General features: G+C 36.0%; 1 protein-coding gene across 1 annotated transcript in view; it reads left to right on the plus strand.

The window, feature by feature from the left end:
- Window positions 1–14,113, plus strand: part of Aff2 (AF4/FMR2 family member 2) — a 563,314-nt gene that overhangs the window by 185,499 nt on the left and 363,702 nt on the right. The window contains exon 3 of the mRNA XM_026777641.1: window positions 5,764–6,618. Coding sequence (XP_026633442.1) covers window positions 5,764–6,618 — 855 coding nt within the window. The remainder of the gene's footprint in view (window positions 1–5,763; window positions 6,619–14,113) is intronic.

The raw sequence follows: 14,113 nt of genomic DNA on the forward strand, positions 1-14,113 counted from the left end.
AAAATGGCTGACCCAGTTTCAGAAATGACTTCATGGTTTTTCCTCATTTCTCCAAGTGGGAAATTAAACAGCTTAGTTTATGCTGATAGATTCAGATTCTTGATCATAGACAGACATCTGTGTTAAGATCAGTCATATGACTTGAGAGATAAATGTTTTTCAGGGATCAGAATATCCCTGAAAATGTTTCAGACTTGCATCAAATTCTTGGGGCAATCTTAAGAAAACGAAATTTCTTTGTTTTTTTGTTTAGGGATTGAGTAGGCAGACTGATTTTGGCTGCTGTCCAAATGGTTCATTGTGTAAGTCAGTTGAAGGAAATTGCTATATGCAAAGAGTTTATTCTTGCCTTTGCTAAAAAGTAATTTCTGCCATTAAAATGGCAAACCTAGGGAATTTCAGGGAATAAAAATGATTTCTTCCCATCTATATCTTTTAAATATGTCTTTCAAATGCACTTCTGCAAACAGGGCAATTATTCTACTGAGAATTATACAGAATGTTAATTGTTTAATCACTACTTCAGCACCAAGGCTGCATATGATGCAATGTAAGATGTTCTTGAGGAAAAGCAAACTAAAAGTGACTTAAATTTATTCAGCTTCTAAAGATCTCCATCACTCACAGAAATCTCCCAGCATATATTTAGCATATTTCAGTGTAATCTTTGAAATTCATATTTCTCTAACTGTCCTAATTTTTACAAGTGTTCATGAATGAACACATGGTATGAATTAAATATGTGGAGATCATCCTCGTAATGAGGTCAAGGTTTCTGATTTGATTCTCCCTCTCTCTCTCTCCCTCTCCCTCCCCCCTCTCCTTCTCTCCCCCTCCTTCCCTCTCCCTCTTTCTTTTTCCTTCCTGTCTCCCCCCTCTCTGTCTCTCTCTCTGTGTCTCTCTTTCATTATTCCTTTTTGGTGTCTTTCCTGGTTCCTCTTCTTTTTCTAGTCTATTAAAGATGCATATATGCCAGGAATTTTGCCTGAGCATAATCTTCTCATTCTGTTTTTTCTTTTCCTTCGTGATTTTATTCATTTCTAATGCTACAACCTCTATATTCTCCAATCTTCACATACAAAGACTACAGAGTCCGATATCCTAAATGGAGATTAAGACCCAAGAGTTAAATATTCCACCTAGGCAGTGTAAAAAACTAGGAAGTGCTGTAGCATGTGAGGTATCTTGGATATTTAACATCTGTCTTTTGTAGACCATGTACCAAGGAGTAGGCAAGTGCTTTTCATTCTTGAAAATGTGAAGAACATGCTTATGACTTCTGTGACATAAAGACCACATAATAGGGAGTATTTCCTAACAAATGGTCCACTAGTCAGCTGGCTCCAAGTACAACAGTAACTTTTTTCTTTGTAATATAGGGGGCCAGAATAGGGAATGTAGGCACAGAGAAGTCTTTTGCTTTTCTGAATCCAACAACTTGTTTTGATAACCTATTTTGATACAAAGAGAATCATAAAAGTTAGTTTTGAGAATTAGCAACTGAATTTAATCGAATTTATTCCCGAGTATTCAGCTACCCTTCATATTTTAGTCATGAATGCTTTGCTTCCTCTTTGCAAAAACACGTGCAAGAGCCTAATTATTTTATAAAAACAATCTGGCATTTTTGTGAGATTAGCATATCCTACAAGGTATGGTAGAGCTAGGCTGTTGATTGTCCATAGACTTATTTGGTGGCCTCTGTTACTCTTACACATTAGGCTAACATTGTTTTGAAATGATGACTTTGTTTTGATTTACTTAAGCAATAATTTAAATTCTTGAATAAAATTTTCTAGCTCACTGCAAAGACACAGGAAAGCTTGAGTCACTGTTGATGAACAATTGCAGCCTTTCAAAGTAAATGAGTATGAATCATCAATGTGTAAACACAATCGCCCCCAGAATATGTAGGCAGGCACCAATAATTTATACATTTCTCTGATTAAAAGGAATTAGATTCATGTTAGTCATAAGTTAGCTCAATTAGATGTTGTTTAATCCCACGCCTTGTTTGAAGTTTCAGTAGTGAGGACATCACAATTTAACTGATTTCTTTATCAAACAGGCTTAGCATTTTATGGTACAAAGTATTGCAATGTGTCAAAAATGTATACAAGTCTAGCATTTCTTGCAATCCAACACTAGAAAGAAGATGGTTTTTATCATAATATATAATGTTACAGTTCATCTCATGTAATCTAAAATCAGTATTTTATTTTGCAAAAGTATGGATATTACCTTAAAATGATCTCTCAATAAATATGTTTAAAGGAAGGACATGGAGAAAACTAATATTTCATCATCCCTACTTATTCAAACCCTTCCCTTTTTATTGAAATATATTTTTATTTCAAATGATATATCCTGATTATGAATTTCTCTGCTTTCCAGTTCCTCCTCAGCAACTCTCCTACCTGGATCTACCCCTTTTGTCTCTCATTAGAAAACAAACAGGCCTCTAAGTGTTAATAATAAGATAAAATTTAAAAATAATGAATGAAATGTTCTGATATAACATTATGAGATGAGGAACCTTTTAAGATGCTTTTTAGTTCATTTTCTGATGGCCATCTACCACTAGGCATGCAGCCTACCCTTAAGTGTAGGTTGTTTCCCCAGTGAGACTCCTTAGAGAAACTAAACTCTCTTCAGCAAGTGGTTATCAACTGAAGGTTGCTTCTGAATTACAGATAGGAACATGTGTCCATTTGCTGCCTCAGTCTCTGGGAGTTCGTGTATGTATGTTGATTTAGAAGGCCTTGTTTCCTTAATGTCCTCCATTCCCTCTGGCTTTTACACTCTTTTGGCATCCTCTTCTTCTGAGTTCCCAGAACCCTAAGTGGAGGAATTTGGAGAAGATTTTTAAACTAAGTCTTTTAAGGTTTATCATTCTCTGCATATTGTCTGGCTGTGGTTTCTCTGTATTTTCCCCATTTGCTGTGGAAGAAAGATTCTCTGATGACAGGTGAGCAAAACACTAACATATGAATGAATATGAAGAATGTTATTCAGAGTCATTTTGCTTCTATCTTTTTTTTTTTAACAGTAGTATCTAGTTTTACTCTACGGCCCTGGTCTATCTAGTCTCAAGTTCTTTGTCACTTAAGCAGTATTAAGAACTGGTTCTTCTCATGAAATAAGCCTTCAGTCATATTAGATATTTGTTGGCTAACCCAAAGAATTTTGTGCCACAATTGCACTGGTATATTTTGCAGGCAGGACACCATTGTAGATAAAAGGACTTATTTCTGTGTTGGTGTTTTTGTCTCTTCTTTGGTAGCATAAATAGTAACTCCCTATAGCAAAGATACTAGATCTTAGATTTAAAGGCTATATGTACGCACCAACCTGATTTTTCCATATTCAGTGAATTCTATAGGTCTTGTTTTCAGCTATTGTGTCTTGTCATCATTTTGTGAAGAGCAACCTATAATCTTGGAAAAAGCCTGGATATTTTGGGAATTCCAATGGGACCCTTTTGGTCAGCAACTCAGATATAGCACAATTCTGATCCTGGAAGCTTCGTTTGGTAACAAGAGATAATGGGTAATCCAGAGAGGCTCTGTCTTTCCCATTCTTTGGTGATTTAGATCTCCTTTATATATGTGTATATTTTAGAACAATTCTCATGTATTGGGTTTCCATATTACCCCTCAAATTTCCTCCTTCATCCTCATTTTCCCTCCATCTCTATAATTGATCCTCCCATGCTAGTCCCTCCCTTCACTGATCCATAACTATGTCTTCTACTCCCCTTTCCTGGGAAGATCTATATGTCTCTCCCAGTACCTTACTCTATACCTAACCTTTATGATTATATAATGTAGCTTGATCATTAACTTAATAGATAATATCCACATGTAAGTGAATATATATCATATGTTTCTGAGTTACCTCACTCTGTGTGATTTTTTTAATTCCATTCATTTATTTCTGAATTTTATTATTTCATTTTTTTACCAGCTGAGTAATACTCCATTGTATAAATATATCATATTTTCTCTATATATTATTCTGCTGAGACATGTAGGTTGTTTCAAATTTCTAGGCATTCTGAATATAGAAGCAATGAAAATGGTTGAGCAAGTGTCTCTGTGGCAGGAAAAAGATTCATTAGGTAATATGCTCAAGAGTGGTATAATAGCTGGATCCTTAGGTAAATAAATTCCCATCTTCCTGAGGAACCACCACATTGATTTGTACAATGGCTGTACAACTTTTCACTCCTACCAGCAATAGAAGAGTGTTCTCCTTATTCCACATCCTTGCCAGAATGAGTTTCCACTTGTTTTGTTTATCTTAGCTATTCAGACATGTATAAAATGAAATCTCAAAGTAGTTTTGATTTGCATTTCCCATGTGTTTAAGGGCATTGAGCATTTCTTTGTTTCTTTATCTATTTGAGTTTCCTCTTGAGAATCTTGTTTACATCTGTACCTCTTTTTTATTATTAGTTTGTTTTCTTGACATGTAGTGTTTTTTTAGTTCTTTATATATTTTGGTTACTAACCCTCTATCAGATGTTGGTAAAAATCTGTTCCTATTCTGTAACCTTTCGCTTTTTTCTGAGTGGAAATATCTTTTGCTTTGGAGAAATTTTCAAGTTTTGTGAGGTCCATTTATTGATTGTTGATCTTAGTGCCTGTGCTAATGGTGTGTTCTGTGCAGAAAGTATTTTCCTGTGCCAATGAGTTCAAGATTATTCCACACATTCTCTTTTATTGAGCTCAGTGTATTTGGTTTTATTCTGAAATTTTTGATCCATTAGACTTGAGTTTTGTGTGGCCCCAAATATGGATCCTTTGGATTCTTCTACATTCAGTTGTCCAGTTTAACAAGAACCCTGTATTGAAGATGTTGCTTTCTTTCTTGTGCATATTTCTGGCATTATAAACAATCAGATTTCCATGGGTATATGTATTTATGTTTGGTTCTTCAATTCAATTCCATTGATTGACATGCCTATTTTTCTGCCAATACCATGCTATTTTATTACTATACTTCTGTGGTATAACTTGAAATCAGGGATGGTGATACCCTCCCAGAAGTTCTTTTATTATTATTCTGTTGTAATAGGAGCGGCGGGACTGCGTCCCCCACACCCCAGCCGCCTGGCTAGCTTATGCCCCGAAATAACAACACACAAACTGTATTCTTTTAAACACTGCCTGGCCCATTAGTTTCAGCCTCTTAACCCATTTCTAATAATCTATGTAGCACCACGATGTGTGCTTACCAGGAAAGATTCAGCATGTCTGACCTGGTGGCTGGTTGCATCGTCGTCTGCCTCAGAGAGCAGAGCTATAGCGTCTGCCTGGGAGAGGGGAGCATGGCGTCTTTGAGCTCACTTACTCTTCCTTCCAGCATTCTGTTCTGTTTACTCCACCCACCTATGTTCTAACCAATAAAATGGGCCAAGGAAGTTTCTTTATTTTTTAACCAATGACCTTCCTCCATCATTATTCACTATTGCTTCAGTTTTCTTTTTTGTTTGCTTTGTTGTTGTTTTGTTTGTGTTTGTGTGTCCATGTTAAGCTGAAAGTTTTCCATTAAAGATATGGGAAAAATGGTATTGGAATGCAAAAAACATTATAAGGTTTTTCTCCTTACATAGCACATAACAGTGTGAAAATATGTGACAGTATAGCAACTTTAAAGAACTCTGTCAGTCTATATAAGGCATTTATTTGAAGCATTAATGTTAGGAAACAGACACCTATTCACCTTCTCTTCTTTCACCCCATCTTTTTGTTATTTTAGACAAACAAAGGGGATGCCCTTGCTAATCGAGTCCAGAACACTCTTGGAAGCTATGATGAAATGAAGGATCTACTAACTAACCATTCCAGTCAGAATCACTTGGTGGGAATCCCGAAAAATTCTGTGCCCCAAACTCCTATCAGCAAAAGTGAAGCAAGCTTTTATCCAGAACAAAAGAATCGAATGATGCCATCTCACCAGGAGAATACCCACTCCTCAGCACCAATGACTCCACCTTCAGTCGTGATACTGAATTCCACTCTAATACACAGCAACAGAAAATCGAAACCTGAATGGCAACGAGATAATCAGAACACTAGTCCTGCACAGCCAAGCCAGGCCACTAGTCAGCCAAACAAGATGCAGACATCCACACAGGATCCACCTCAAACCCGACTGGAAGACTTCTTTGTCTATCCAGCTGAGCAACCCCAAAGTGATACAGTTGAAAAACCTAATCCATCTGAAAAGGAAGATGACACCAAGTCTGGAGAAGATGCTTTCAAAGAAATCTTTCAGTCTAATTCACCAAAAGAATCCGATTTTACAGTGCAAGCACCTGGGTCTCCCCTAGTTGCCTCATCTTTATTAGCTCCCAGCAGTGGCCTTTCTGTCCCAACCTTCCCACCTGGGCTTTACTGCAAATCAAGTATGGGGCAACAAAAGCCAACTGCATATGTAAGGCCCATGGACGGGCAGGACCTAGCAACTGACATCTCTCCAACACTGAAGCCTTCCATTGAATTTGAGAACAGCTTTGGAAACCTCTCCTTTGGGTCACTGTTGGATGGGAAACCCAGCACAACCAGTTCAAAGACCAAGCTGCCGAAGTTCACAATCCTGCAAACAACTGAAGTAAGTGGTTTTTAAAAAAATTTTCCATGATTGATTTTCTAGTCACTGGTAACTACGCATATGCAACTCATTTATCATATTGCTCTGTGTGCATAGCTCTCTTCGAGGTGAGTTTGATTCTTGGTCTGGGGTAACTTGGGACACAAGTGAGTAACACTTCAAGTACAGTTAAGTCTCCGTGATTTGTAATGTTGAAATATCTGACTGAGTGAATGAAATAGTATAGTTATAAAATGATTTTAGAAACTTATCTTGTAGTGAAATTATGTACAAAATAATAGCATTCTTTAGAATCAATGCATTTTTTTTAAATAAACAAGAACCCACATAGCCCCTGTTGGCATCAAATCCTTAAAGAAGGAGCCAAACTTTCTGACCCTTCCACCGCCACAGCCCAAGTTTCCTATGTACAAAGACACACCACCGCACTCAGTGCCTAACACAACAAGGCATTGTGAACACTCCCTTAGTTTATTCAGTGTGTCTACAGATGTATTCTTTGACAAGGTATTAATATTATCTTCTGTATAGCCTCTCACAAACAAATAAATAGACAATGATTAAGACAGGTCTTAGGGATACTGAGATAGCCCTTATGGAAACAGCTGCCCACTGCACATGGCTTCTAAGAAGTCACTTCCTTTAGGTTCAATTTCTGTAACTGGTAACTAGAATCCTGTAAAAACAGAGGGAGAAAACATGTTTACTTTCTTAATCAGCAGCCTGAATTGATAGACATTCTGAGTCAGTACTGTCTAAATTGTGGAAGTATGATCCAGTAAGGCCTTAAGCTTTACTTTTCTTCATTCTCACTAGAGAATGTAGTGACATTGGTGAAAAATACAAACACAAAGCAAGAAAGGCCTGAGACAGTTGGTTGTATTTTATGGACTCACATTTTGATAGTGTCTCATTTTGAGGTGATTTGGGCTTTGTATTATAACTCATAACGTCTTGTCAAGCTTGCACCTAAGTATCACTCTGATCTGCCCCCTTGTCTCTAGACTTGGTGCCTTTGTCTATGGATTGCTGTAACCGTCCATAACTACCCACTGACTCCTGTCCCATGTCTCTTCCAAACCATCCTCTGTATACAAGTCAGAACCTTCCTTTGATTCTTTACTACATTGTCATTACTTTCCAAGATGAGTCCAGGGTTCTTCCTTCCAGGTCTGTGCCTCTTCGCACTTTGACTTCACTTTTCCTTTCATGAATAAAGGCAAATGTTTGGAAAAAATCTATCCTCAGCTGTGCATAATTATATTATTTCTGCCTATGCGTTACTCTATTCTACTATGTAGTCACCAAGGAATCTTAAACTTAATTCCTACTGCATGTCTTAATACTGAGTTTTAATATACAAACTAAATATGGATATGCTATGAAAGAAGTGGCTAATAGGAAATTGGAATGTCATATGACCCTTCCCTTGTCTGAGTACCTAGTATTGTTCTCTCTTATGTAGCAGTGGCTCTGTACTGACTTGCAAGTAGCGCTGCTGCACAAGCAGTCTGCTAGGCTGAACCATAACTCATTAATGGAGAGACAGATCACCCATCCAGTGAGATCCATTCTGTTGTAATCCTCTTTCTTACACATTCACAAAATGGCTGACCCAGTTTCAGAAATGACTTCATGGTTTTTCCTCATTTCTCCAATACACCAATGAGAGGAATATTTTCAAAGTGTCTGAGTGAGCTTTCATCTTCTCTGGATACGATTATCAAAGGAGTGATGATTCAAATTGACTTTAGAAGAGCTTTGTCTAGAAAATGGATCGGGTGCAATAAAATCATGATAGGAGATCAGTGAAGAGAGTGTTTATTTTAAAATAGTGGTCTCAAGGGATTTCAAACATGGGGAGAGTAAAGCTTAGGAACCTAAAGCCAAGGGGAAGAAACATATTTGAGGGGCAATTTGAAAATCCAAAATAGGAGGAAAGAAATTGAGACATTAGAGAGCCCAACAGAGAGCTTAGAAGGGTGTAGATTGGAATGTGAACATAAATATAGACAGGGTGGAACATTATGGAGCTTTGAACCAAATGGAATTTATGTGGCTAAAACTCTGACCAAGCCTGAAAATTTACTCTATTAAATCTTGATGCCCTTTTTGAAATCACTTAGCATTAGAATTCAGACCCAGTTCACAGTGCCAAGAATGTCAGCCAGTAGGTTCTTGGTCCCTGGTCAGAACAGCTATCTTTGATGGGTTACAGTATTTCTTTGAATTATTACCTTAAAGACTTATCTACAGAGCAATTTCAGTATTTTAAGCATTTGCAATTTTTCTCTGGATCTAGTGGCATGAAGCTGACATGTTTTAGTGAAATTTGTCTGCCATGGTTAAAAAGCAAGAAAAATTAAATGACCAGAAAACAGATACCACTCAAACATATGCAAATAATCAGATATGATAATCTTCACATATTCAGAAGTTAAAATTTTTGTTTAAACATGTTATATATTTGTGTGTGTGTGCATGTGTGTATGTGCCCATATTCATTTAGATCTATATTTGGAAGGAATTTTTATTTATTATTCCTGAAACCTTTCCTTGCCTCTTATAATTTCTATACCACAGTAAGAAGATAAAAAGTCCAAGCAACTGTATGGCGTAAAGTTAGCTGGCCAATTGGAGCATATCATTTAAGCAAATAATTTTTTGTTTAAAAACTTCATCTTAATTTTTTTTAACATTCGGTGCCACTAAAGAAGAGTAATGTACTATGTAGTTGTGTCCAGAAGGATTTTTAGAAACTGAATCTGAAAACAATACAAGCTTTATGTATGCCCAGTGGAAACTGAAAGTTGTTTACAAGTTTTGTTTTCTTAAAAACAACATCGTTGATAAGTAGAACTTTATATACTATTCTGTTACAAATGTTTGGTTTTATGTTTTTGCTCTTATTTTTTCCAATATGATGAAAATATGCTGGTATAGATAGCTTTGTATTTTGTAGTAATTTCAGTTTCTTATTGGTGTTATTTAAAAATGGGTGATCCAGTGTCTCATATAAAGTGTCTCAAATAACCTTTGAAAAATATGGCACTAATGGAGAGAGTGATATCATCCTAAAGGGTAATTTGCTTCAGTGGCTGCTGTTGGCTGTGGCTTAAGGTTAACTATGGCTCCAATTGATTCAGAACCAGGAGGCTTGTACAAAAGTTTAAGGGAACTGATTAGTTTCATCACCTAGCTGTAAAATTTTGTTCACATTCATAATTCTGCCTCCTTTTTTATACCCTGTTTAGTAAGCACTGTCAGTGAGCACTGTGAGTATAATTAGCTTCAGTTATCATGTAGTGAGTGATAAACTCTCATCACTTCTGAGAGTACCACAGAGAATGTTGGAATTTTACCACTGATAGTATGGCAGTGACTGCCAGCTATAAGGAAATAAGATAGGTAGTTCTATTGAAGATTAAAAGTCCACAATACTGCTGTCTGCAGCATGTACTATGTGTTTTCACTGGATTGCATCACGTGGTTGTAGTCTATTCTTATTAAAGTAAATAAGGATTAAACCTCAGCTATAAGTGGTCTAATATCAACCTTACAAGAAAGGAATAGGTGCACTTTATATGGTCTTACACATTCTGGATGTGAGAAAAGGCCTTCAACCTTAACATTTGTGCACAGATGTGTAGAATTCAGAATGTTCTGTACATGTACATTGGTGCTTGCTTCTTTATGTTTTTGGATAATTTTTTTCTAATTGGTTCATTTTTATTGGTATTCACATTCATTTTCCCAAATACATCATTTCATATTTTTCCTAACTTTAAGGTTTGTTGAAGCTAAATGAAGGAAGTCAAGCAAAATTTCTGAAACAGTAAAGAATCCCCTTGTGTTTTGTGTGAAGACACAGAGGAATAGAGAGGAGTCATTTAACATGGCTATGTTTCAGTAATTAGGAAAGGCGTTCTGGGGAGAACCATATACCATTCCTAGAATAGTTGCCCAGATTTATAAAACATTAGTTTATAGGACTATACAGGCAGAGTCTCACAGAGAATGATTGAGAGATAGACTTTGAACTTGGTCTTGAATGCTAAATACAATTACAAATCTGTATGACAGGTCATATATATTCATATTAGTAATAGATGGAGATAGTGAGCTATAAAAGTTGGAAGATAACTAAAAATGTTGGACTTATTCTGGAAAAAGACATATTTGTCTATAACTAAAGATTTGTAGGATTAAAGTGAGATAGGGCTAAAGCATACTATTTTGTCTTGAATATATAGGCAGTGTGGATGTCAGAATATGATTGTGTACTACACACTTCAGTTTCCCTGACTTCACTGGCAATTGAGGAACTCTAAAAGTGCTAAAACAAGCCTCCTTTTTGTTTGTTCAATACAATGTGGTAATCCCTGAAACCACACATATACCACCAACAAAAATGAACACAGTTGGTTGAGCCTAGGCATTTGTACATGCACGCACACACATATAGATATATGTAGCCATAATAAAGTAAAGGAGGGTACCAGTTTAGGAGTAAGGGGAAAGGGAGGAGGCTAAGGGAGGAAAGGGAAGGGGGAAAGTTAAGTAAGTCTATTTTAATTTAAGATGTATATAAAAAGCTAGTTTCCCCTTGAATTCTGAAATCTGAGTTCCCCTGTGCTTTTTCTCTACTTCCTTAGAAGAAAGAACATCATATTTCTTCTTTTCTAAACTGCAACTCTGCCTCTGGAGGCTGTTTTAAAGATCTTGCTAAGATAAAGCTAGAATGCCTCTTTCGATGTGGATCCCTGCTATTTGTTCATTTCATTTCTCCCTTCATTTGCTTATTAGAACTAGTCAAACAGTGGTACAGAGAAGTACTGGCATTAACACAAATTTGGTTTCCTGATTGTTCTCTTTCTTATTTCTTCAGGTCCTACTTTTTTTCCCACATGTATTCTTTTCCTTCCTGAGGTTATGTACAAGTAATTGTAGCTATCAGCTTCCTGAAAACTGTCAGCAATATCAAAATTCCAGTCTTTAAAGCTAAAAGAACATTTGTTTTTCATTCATTGTTCTTGGCATTCTTTATTTTTAAATCCATTGTCATTTCCATTATTTTCTTTTTGACAGAAAATAAGTCAAAAGATTATTTTATTCTCATTTTGTAATATAACTCTAGGTATACTATACAAATATGATTATCACCATTACCAATGATAAAACTTAAAGCATCACACTTTATTAAGTTTTGTGATTCTTTAGGAGATAGCTGTAAGCAAATGTTTCTGTGAGGGAATGTGTGGTGTTCTTGCAAAGCCCAGTTTCAATGAGTTATATTGGCACTTGGGATCTACTTGATTATTTTGGTTTGTGAATTGGAGAGTGGTTTTACCTTCCTGGACCTCTTGTTAGACTGATTCCTTGGTAGACCACTAACAGTGTACTTCTCCTTCCCAAGTAAGCCCAACTCTATTTTTTTTCTAAAGTAAGTTTATCCAGTCTTTTCCCATTTTCCAGGATTATCCACAAGAGGACAGAATGGCGGACATATACGCCTTCACATTCCTCATTACCATTTTTATAATGACCTAGGAATTACTGAGGCTGTGAGCAACTCAGAGTATTTGAGGAATAAATTGAAATTAAGCCTAGAGAATTATTATATTTTAACATTTTAAGAATAACTATATACTGCAAAAGAATTCAACCCAAATCATTAAGTTGTGGACTCATCAAAGAGCCTTCTAATCTTTTAGTTACTACCCATTAAAATAATGGAGAACAGAGAACATCTATTTTCATATTATGTCCAGGAAAATATTTTGACAGGTTCAGTATACAGTAAAGTGATAAGCCTTTGTTATGTGTGTTCCAAATCATGCTGTTATCACTGGATACATTGATTAGCTCAGTACTTTCTGAGACAGCCATAAAAAAAGGTGACTTTGATTCTGTGTAAAAGAATAAGAAAAATCGACAGGTAGATAACCATATTGATCCCACTCAAATAGTAAATACAAAGGGCTCTAGAGATGAGTTGTAGAGTTGTTTATGGGTGCTGTAAGTTTGTTTAGTATTTGTAATTACTGTGAAAGGAAATAATCTTTAATTAACCATTATTTTAAAAATGGAGTATGCTTTGCTTGCCAGATGTGTTTACAATATGGATGACAACAACAAAAGCCTATTGCTATAATACAAGGTCTCATCTTGACCCAGGCCTAACAAGATCTTAAATAGCCATTATTCATTTTTCACTTAAAAAGAAACCAAGTTTATGGTCCCTTGATTAAAATCACACAGCTAGCCAGATCAACACAGTTGACCATGCTGGACCTGCCTATGTAAAGCCTGACATTTCTTTGATGACATTTAGTAGAAGATATAGTAATGTATATACATTAGTTACTTTTTAAAAAGAACTTTTTTAGCATATAGAGCATGGATATAATGAGCTGAATTCAGCTAAGCATAAAATACCCTTGCTAGGTTCATATTTCAAAGGTCTGAAGTTGATCATAAGAAACAAAGACTTTTTGTGATATTACAGCTTACAGTCATATGATTTTCATTTACAAACATGTTAAGAAGTTGTGTTTTTGCCATATTTCTAAAGGAGTAATATATGATGCAACTTGTTAGGGGACATTTTATTGGTTCATAAGGCTTCTGAGTCTTTGTCACTTTGGTAGGATGATTTTAACGGTATACCAAAATAGCACAGCTAACAACCAAGACATCTATGGATGAAATCCAAATATTAAGATAAAATTCATATGCAAATGAAAGAATAGTAAAATTTGAAAATGAAAACTAGCAATTGGAGGGGAATAAGATTTATCTCAAATGCTGCAGCTCATCAATTACATTAATTTCACAAACTGCTTATCATATGTGGAGATAAATGAGCTTAGCAAGGAATAGGCAGAGTCCCCCCTCCATGCTTTTCATAAGTAGTAAATAGGTGAGTCTCACTGTATAAAGGAATGCTGAAAAATGATAGACTGCCTACTTCAGAAAATCCCTGTGCGAATAAGAACAGCTTGGTTCTTAGGTGGTATAGAGTGGAATAGTAGTAGGAAAAAAAGATCTTAGTTAAGGCTTTAAGGATGAAGAGAATTTGAGCTAAGGCTTTAAGTAATGCAGGTGTTGATGAAAAAAGAAAATTGCGCCTTAACCACCTGAAATGGACTGCAAAAAGACCCTGCTTCCTATGATACAAAGGTATCATGGCAGCTCATTGCTTCAAATAGGGATCATAATGGAATTTTAAAAGTGTTATAATTTTTTGAAAAGGTTAGTATTGGATGCCATATTGTATAGTTTCAAGGATCAATATTCATATGGAATACCACATGAATAATGATTATTGGAGCTGTTTATTTATTTTTTTTTTGGTGAACCAAGGATGTTTATTGGTGTTATTTACATGAGTAGGTGAGGGCTCACTTACAGAAACCCAAATGACTCACAGACGTCTGCATCACTAAAGCCCACCCCAGCATGGATGAGAGCTCACAAAGCTAGGAGCATGAAA

Source organism: Microtus ochrogaster, unplaced genomic scaffold, assembly GCF_000317375.1.
Source record: "Microtus ochrogaster isolate Prairie Vole_2 unplaced genomic scaffold, MicOch1.0 UNK79, whole genome shotgun sequence".
NCBI lineage: Eukaryota > Metazoa > Chordata > Mammalia > Rodentia > Cricetidae > Microtus > Microtus ochrogaster.